The 8809-nt window shown below is 43.3% G+C and overlaps 1 protein-coding gene across 2 annotated transcripts in view; it reads right to left on the reverse strand.

Moving 5' to 3' along the window:
- EFHC1 (EF-hand domain containing 1) overlaps positions 1–8157 on the reverse strand; it is a 46514-nt gene extending 38357 nt beyond the window's left edge. The window contains exons 1-2 of one of the 2 annotated variants that reach the window (XM_006211535.4): positions 7977–8157; positions 1323–1544 (exon numbers count right to left, since the gene is read on the reverse strand). In XM_006211535.4, the coding sequence (XP_006211597.1) occupies positions 1323–1544; positions 7977–8039 (285 nt within the window). In that variant the 5' untranslated portion in view covers positions 8040–8157. Of the gene's footprint in view, positions 1–716; positions 869–1322; positions 1545–7976 lie in introns of those variants that run through there. The other variant, XM_072944815.1, reaches the window with a different exon arrangement.
- Positions 8158–8809: the final 652 nt, after the last annotated feature.

Raw genomic sequence — 8809 nt, forward strand, 5'->3', positions numbered from 1 at the left:
GAGTCCCCTCAGGGGGCACCGGTGGGAGTGGCAGTAGAGGCCGGGCTGCCTGCTTGCCTGCATCCTGAGTTTCCTCCACTGGCTGTCGGCAGGGCGGCAGCTGGGGGCCGGTTAGCAGCTGATGACCTGATGGCCTCAGCATCCTTTGTTTACTGACATGACTGGCAATATTTTTCATTCATACCCTTATCTACTGATTTTGCAGTGCCTGTCACAGCTGTAAATGAACAAGATAAACAGGGAAAAGAAATACCAATCATATCATTGGCATTACCAGTGGGTATTTAGGTTCAGCCTATGAGTGGATACGTGAACGTGTTTGTATCAGATGAGTTATTGAATTGGGAAAGGGGACATGACGTAGATTACGGCTGACATTAATCTAGATGGCAGATTTCCACCACTGGATTATTTTGTATCTTCCAGACTCCAGCTTCAATAGAGACTCAGTAAAGACTGACCAGCTGAACATGATTGAGACATTTAACAAAAATAATAAAATGAAAAGACCAAAAAAATTAAGAAAGAAAGAAACAGCAGATAGGCTAGGAGTAAATGAAGAAAGCTAACTTATAAAAACTGGTCAGTAGTTCTCAGACCCAGTTATACATAAAAATCATCTGGAAATTACGATCAATGAGGGTTGGGGAAACATCCAAGTTTCTAAAAGTCCCACCAATAACTCCGCTGCATGGTTGGGGTTAGGACAACCTCACCTTAGTGAAAAGAGGCTGGTCGACAAGGAAAATCAAGGATGATGTGGAAATGTTAACAGATGGAAATGAAGCAATTCCCATTACAGAAGCCCAAGGGTAAATGAGGCTCGAGGAGAAACGTCAGGGTGTCCTGTGGTTATTTTGTGCCAAATCTGAAATGTTCCCGGAAAAACAAAAATTTAGAGACAGCCCAGAGAAAACTGACAACAGATGAAGTCATTGTCGCGATGACATTTTGCATTTCACAGAGATTAAAGACTTGTCATTACTGCATAATACAGGACTTTTAAAAAGTAGAAAACAGAGAACAGGTAAACACAGAGGAATAGGAACTCGAGAATTCAGAACTCACCCAACTTTTACAAACTGTACTGAGAAAACAGTTCAGGGAAGTCTGTGGGGAATTCTTTTCTGCAATGGGCTTCCTGAGTCAAGCAAGCGTCTCTCAACCCTGACTTCAGCTGTCCATGACAAAGGGCTGAGGCATTTCAAGAATTTTCTGCTCAGAGTATCTGGAAAGCCTGTGGTTTACTGCTGACTTTTCTGCAAACGGGTTGGCTCTCTGAAATTAGAACTCAAGGGGTGCCCTACAATCCCAGACGATACCTTTTTGTCGAAAGCCACATGTGCAGGAACGAACTCTGCGGGCGGGGCCTGCCGGGGCTGGCCGTACATGAGGATCGGGGCCTTGTTGGCCAGCTCGTCCAGCTGGGCCTGGGACAGCTGGTTGACCGGGAGCCGTTCCCCGCCTATCCCGACTGTTGGACGTCGAACAACTGCATAGCCATTCCTGTAGCCTAGCGTCTGGCTTCTGTGAAATGCTGTTTTCTGAAGGAAAAAAAAAAGAAGCGTGTCATGAATAATACATTTATAAATACTTGTGAGGCAAAAGAGCTGACTTTCAAAAATATCATAATTCAGCCTTTGTGTATAAATATCACAAGCCTGGTATCGAAAAGTTTACCTACATTAGAAGGTTCTTGTATTTTAAGCTGAAACACGTGCCCAGGAACAAGGAGGGAAGCCGCAGCCTGAGCTTAAAATAAAACTTGAAGCCCTGCTGCCGAAGGGCCCGATTTAATGACCAGCTCACGTACCACAAAAAAACTAAAACATTCTCTCATCTGTACTCTTAGTTCTGTGCTAGTCTTCCATCTTACCTGGTGGCCATAAACCACAGAACCGGGAAGACCTGGTCCTGTGATCTGGATTTTCACCTGAAATGAAAGGCCCTCTTGCTACAGTGACACCGACACATTCATATAACTCTTTGGAAGGCAAATAAATATTGTAGATTTAAAGTCTTGAACTCCAAGGTGTGCAAATGTTACCTACTATATATAAAATAGATTAAAAAAAAACAAATTTCTTCTGTATAGCACAGGGAGCTATATTCAATATCTTGTAGTAACTTATAATGGAAAAGAATATGAAAACGAATATATGTATGTATATGTATGACTGAAGCATGATGCTGTACACCAGAAATTGACACATTGTAACTAACTATACTTCAAGTAAAAAATAAAGTCTTAAGCTCAATAATTCCACTGCAATCCTTTAACATAATCCAAAATTATGGGAAAAAACAACATGCCTAAGGCTGACTGTTAATATGTTAATTATAACAGTAAAACATGGGAAACAATCTAAAAGACAAGCATGAGTCAACGAGGGAAAACTCACATCATGGGCTATTATGCACCTATTAAAATATTGGGTTTAAAGACAATGTGACAATCTGGGGAAAATGTTTTTGATTTAATAAACCCAAAACAGCAGCTTTTAAAATTACATATGTACTACAATTACAAGCATGAAAACATGTGCACAAAAAGACTGGATTCAGAGAACGCTCTCTGTCTATTATACATTTCTCAATTAAGTTGAGTTTTTTCCCACAGTCAACACATTTTTATTGATAATTGGAAAAAACAAAAGATTAAGTATAAATAAAGAAAAAAGTAGGAAATATTTTTGAAAGCAGAGACGACCAAAATGGTGGCACAAGAGACCCAGCTCCCACAGTACCTCCACAAAGATCAACAGCTGGACAGCCATCCACGTACAAGAGCTCTGGAAGAGGTCCAGAGTCCATTCAGGAGGCTGAGCAACACAAAAGAACAAAAAAAACAAGGATAATGACACAGGAAGAGAAGGAAGCCAGCTTCGTTTTGTCTGCATCATCCCGTCCTCCAAGCCAGGAGGGAACTTCCCAGCTAGAAGGAGTTCCCCTCACCAGGAAAGAAGAGCAGGGTGGGCAGCCAGCTCTCCAGGCTTCTGGGGGCACTACACAAAGGTCCCACCTCAGCTGCTCCCCCCCAAGACGGGCAAAGCCGACGTGTATCGAGCCAGGTAGAGATGAGGAAGAAAAGCAGGGGCTCCAGGCAGTAGCCACTCAGAGGGCGTCAGAGGGAGCCACAACAGTTCACAGACCCGCGTGGCAGACAGGCCACAGAGCCTGACCCAATGCCAGTGGCCGGCAGAGCGGCAGCTGCCCTGTCGCCCCTGCAGATGTCACCAGCTTCTGCCCCACTCGTATTCAGGTTTGCTGAGCCACCACTTGAGTCCCTCCCTGCTCCCTCCCCTCCCCTCCCCCTCCCCCCACCTGTCCCCACCGGAGCCCAGGGCAGCCAGCTTAGGCCTCTAGAAAGTGCATAAGAAAGAAACTGCCAACCAAGAGTGCTTAGAAAAGTTGTCCTTCAGAAATGAAGGCAGGATAAAGACTTTCCCTACTCAATAAAAGCTGAAGGGCTTTATCACCACTAAGCTTGCCTTCTAAGAAATGCTGAAAGGCGCTCTTTAAGCTGAAGCAAACAGGTGTTAATTAGTAACATGAAAATATACAACACACTGGTAAAGGTAAGCACAGATACCCTAATACTGTAACATGGCAAAATGTTAACTAACTCTAGCGTAAAGGTTTAGAGACAGAAGTATAAAAAAAGTGCTAACTTCAACAATTTGTTAATGGATACACAATGTAAAATGATGTAAATAGTAACATCAAATACATAAAGGGAGGGGAGTAAATGGGTTTTTTTTTTTTATGTGACCAAATACTAAAAGATCTCAAGGGGGAAACAGATAACAGAACAGTAATAGCAGGGGACCTCAATACCCGACTTTCAACAATGGATGGATCAGCCAGGGAAAAAATCAACAAGGAAACACTGGACTTGAACCATACTGTAGATCAAACAGAACAGACACACACAAAACAATCCATTCAACAGCAGCAGCATACTCCTCATTCTCAAGCACATACAGAATATTCTCCAAGATAGATCACAAGATAGGTCACAAAATAAGCCTCAGCAAATTTAAGAAGACTGAAATCATATCAGTCACAATAGTATGTAATCAATAACAGGAGGGAAGGTGGAAATTTTACAGATATGTGGAAATTAAAAACCACAGTCGTGAACAACCACGTCAAAGAAATCAAAGGGAAATTTTAAAAAATAAAGTTGAACAAATGAAAACAGAAGCACAAAAATGAAATCCTACAGGATGCTGCAGAAGTAGTTCTAAGAGATAAATTTATAATGATATATGCTTACATCAAGAAATAAGAAAGATCACAAATAAACCACTTCACTTTAAACCTTAAGAAACTAGAAAGGGAGTGCAAAGTTAGCAAAAGAAAGGAAATAATAAAGACTAGAGCAGAAATAAATGAAAAAGAGCCTAGAAAAATGATAGTAATAATCAAAGAAATTAAGAGCTTTTCTTTGAAAAGATAAATGAAACTGACAAACGTTTAGCTAGATTAAGAAAAAAAGAGAACTCAAAATCAGAAATGAAAAAGGAGACATTACAATTGATACCACAGAATACAAAGGATCATGAGAAGTTACCATGCATAGTTATATGCCAACAAACTGGATAACCTAGAAGAAACGGATAAATTCCTAGAAATGAAAACCTACCCAGATTTAATTATGAAGAAATAGAAAACCTGAACAAACCAATAACAAGTAAGGAAATTGAATCAGTAATTAAAAACCTCCTAACAGAGAAAAGCCTGGGACCAGTTTCCTGGTGAAGTCTATCAAACCTTTAAAGAAGAATTAATGCCAATCTTTTCCCAAATTCTTGCAAAAAATTAAAGAAGAGGGAGCACTCCCAAACTCATTTTACAAGGCTAGCATTACTTTGATATCAAAACGAGACAAGGAAACTACAAGAAAAGAAAATTACAAACCTATATCCCTGATGCACATAGATGGAAAAATTCTCAACAAAATACTAGGAAACCAAATTCAACAGCACACTAAAAGGATCACACACCATGGTCAAGTGGAACTGATTTCTGAGATGCAAGGATGGTTTAACATATGCAAATCAGTAAATATGATACATCCCATCAATAAATGAAAGATAAAAATCATATGATCATCTCAATAGATGCAGAAAATGCACTTGACAAAATACAACACCGTTTCATGATAAAAATGCTCAATAAATTGGCTATAGAAGGAACATATCTCAACACAGTAAAGGCCATATATGACAAACCCACAGCTAACATCACACTCAATGGTAAAAAGCTGAAAATATTTCCTCTACAATCAGGAACAAGACAAGGATGCCCACTCTCACCACTCTTATTCAGCGTAGTACTAGAAGTTCTAGCCAGAGCAATTAGGGAAGAAAAAGAAATAAATGGTATCCAACTAGGAAAAGAAGAAGTAAAACTGTCTTTATTACAGGTGATACAATCTTATATTTATAAACCCTAAAGACTCCACCAAAAAACTATTAGAACTAGTCAACAAATTCAGTATAGCTTCAGGATACAAAATCAATATACAAAAATCAGCTGTGTTTCTATACACCACAGTGAACTATCTGAAAGAGAAATTAAAACAATCTCATTGATGATAGCAAATTAACAATCTCTAATTTTCCTTTCCACTTTTTTACAGCTTTACTGAGATATAAATGACATATAATATTGTGTAAGTTTAAAGTGTACAACCTGTAGATTTGATACGCTTGTATTTTGTAAATGATTAGTACTATAGCTTTAGCTAACTAACATCTGCATCCAATCACATAATTACCATTTTTTGGGTGTTGAGAACAGTTAAGGTCTACTGTCTTAACAACTTTTCAAATACAGTAGAGATTGTTAATTTGATGGAAATGGTTTTCCTTTTTCTGTTCTTTGCAATGTTACATCCAAAATCATATGTACACAATACATATACATACACACACATATATATAATTTAGGATTAATCATAAAATATATTTTTTATGGAAAAAAAAACGTATTCACTTACCTCCTAATGCCTTTGCAGCCCAACCTACCATCTTTCAAGACCTATACTAACATTAAAGGTGCAATAGAGTAAATTTCTTTTGCCAAAAGTTACGCACCGTAGACTTTAAGGGTCATACATTCAGGGTCACAAGTCAGTTAACAGGACACTATACAAATGACACAGAATAAAACGGGCTGAGCTGATGTCTTCACGGGGTAACTTGTGTAACATCAAGCTCTTCTCCCACCTCTTAACACAGAAGCAACATCAGCTGCTCCAGTTGCTCCCCCCATTTTAGACAGACACCTCTCCCACCACTCAGTTCTATGACCTTTATTTAGTGGATTTCATGGGCACCCCAGGCAAGGCAACCTCAGGCTCCCCACATTACTCTTCATGGTTCGCCTATTAAAGGCCTTGAGAATTACACACACCTGTTCTTCAAGGCTGAAGACAGTGACCATGTTTTTCAAATGAGGCGAAGTGGTTGGCACTTGGCCACTGTAATTAAAATCTGGAATATGTCCAATGCACGGTTCATCTTACTTGGAGTACAGCAATATATGTTCTCAGAGCCTGGCACCTCCAATCCACACCTCTGGCACCTCCCAAATCAACTCATCCCTGCCTCTCAGGGAATGCACACTCACCAACACCAAATGGTAAGCTGTCCCGCCCAGGGAAAGAACCTGCCTACAACATTCAGTAAGTTACATAAAACCGAAAGTCCACTGAAAACAACAACAACAAAAAAACCACCTAGGATGCTCTGTCTTAATGCAGGAGTAATTATGAAGAAGATATTCAGAATCCAAATTCCCTCACCAAACTTTCAATTTCAACTCATTCCCCCAAAGAAAATAAACTGATGGTGTATTTTATCTTACCTTTACGACCAAGGAGAGGAAGTTATAGTTTAAATTATTAAACTATATAAATATAAATTATTATTGCTTCATCTCCGATAATCAGCCTATTGAATTTTAGTGTTGATCTTCCCATGTATAGTTCAGAATTAAAACAATAATTTTGTCAAGGGCTAAAGTCACAAAACCTTTTTTTTTCTCTTCAACTTTGTCTAGAGGATGCAAATAAAAACATTTAAGGTAGGGGAGGAGTGAAAAAATCTAAACAGGAATCTTTTATAAATATGTTAAATTGAAAAGAAAAGGGCTAGGGAAAGAAAAAACAGCAACTAATCACTTGTGGAGGGAACTAAAATTATCTCCTACAAAGCACCTAAGGATGGTTTGGGAGAAGATGGCCAAGTGCTGAAAGTCTAACTTTTGGAGAAAGCAATTGGGAAAGGAAACAAGAACAGGGTGAAGCTGGGACTCGACTGTAGAAAAGGCAGAAGTGCTGGACAGAAAAGGGATAGGGTTTGGCAGAAGCATAAATGAGAAGGGAGGAGACTGCGGACAAGGACCGGCAGAAAGAAGCAAATAGGTGGAAATGGTTCATTCGACAGGAAACGCAGCTGGGAGTGGGAGAGATTACTGGGTCTGGGACTCAGAGGAGGAGGAGGAAGGCGAGGCGGGAATGCCGGGCCTGGGGAGAGTGGGTGGGAGCGGGCTGTGGAAATGAGGATGAAGGCGCAGAGAGGCTGAGTCGGAGAAGTTGCCCAGGCTCGGGGAGGTGGGGGCGGCTAAGGATGGAGATGAGCAGAGAGGGGTACGAGGTGGGAGAACAAGCTAGGGAGAGCAAGGGGGAAACAGTGATCTCGAGGGAGAAAAGGCCGGGGCTAGAGGTGCACAGCAGCCGGGAAGAACGCTGGGAGGCCAACAGACTGCCGGGGTGGAGGGCAAAGGACGGGCAGAGGGGGTGAGGCTGGGTCGGGGAGACGAGCGAACAGAGCTGGCGCAGAGGACAGGGTTGAAGGGAAAGAGGACAAACTTGCATGGACGAGAAAGGAGGCTCAGTAAGCGGCGAGCCCTCCGAGGCCGCCCAGGAGTGGCGACAGGTGAGGGCCCGGCGGAGAAGTCCTCACCGTGGAGTCCTTAAAGGACGTGCCCGGGAGAAAGGGCAGGCCGTGCACCGGGTTGGACACCATCGCAGCCGCTCTCGCCGCCGCCACCTAGGTGGGGTTTGGTCCTCCCGGGCTGCCGGGGTGACAAGCCGCGTTCCCGCGGCGCCCCGAGCTCCATGGTAACGCCAAACATCCCGCGCGCTCGCGCGCGGTGGGCGGGGCTTGAGACGCGGACGCGTCAGGTCTGCGCGTGCGCCGCCCGCGAACCTGGGCGCTCTCGCGTGAGGGTGGCCGCAGCGAGCTGGCCCCGCCCCTCCCGCGGCCACGTGGGAGCGGGGCATAGCGGGGCGGGAGGAGGTGGTTGTGATGACGCGATAGTTCTCGCCGCGAGTTCCCGGGTCCCGGCGGGCCCTGGATCGGCTACGGTGGCGGGAGGGTCTCCCTTAGCCCCACCCCCTCCTCGCCGCTCCCTCCCCCTTGGGCTGGGACGTGCCGAACTGTCAGTGCGCGGCTCCGGTGGAAATTGTTACTGCTCCCGGACCTGTGCTTCCTTGGGGGCTGGGGCTGCGGATTATTCATCGTCATAACTGTTGTTCAAGGATGTGCAGTGAGCGAATACAACCGTCTCGTCCCTAATCCTCCAACTTTTTTCCCCCCGTGTTACCTTTCTTTATTCTGCGATCAATCCCTGCAGTTCCTCACTCTCCCAGTTCCTGTCGGCCTGGCCTTGGGGTCTTGCATATTCACCGCAGGACACTCAATATTTGTTGACTGAAAACTACAGGATCCCCATTCTCCTGGTCTTTTGTTTCTACTCCCTGCAGCCGCCGTGAACCACGAAGGGAAACGCATCT

This window comes from Vicugna pacos, chromosome 20, assembly GCF_048564905.1.
Source record: "Vicugna pacos chromosome 20, VicPac4, whole genome shotgun sequence".
NCBI classification, from domain to species: Eukaryota; Metazoa; Chordata; class Mammalia; order Artiodactyla; family Camelidae; genus Vicugna; species Vicugna pacos.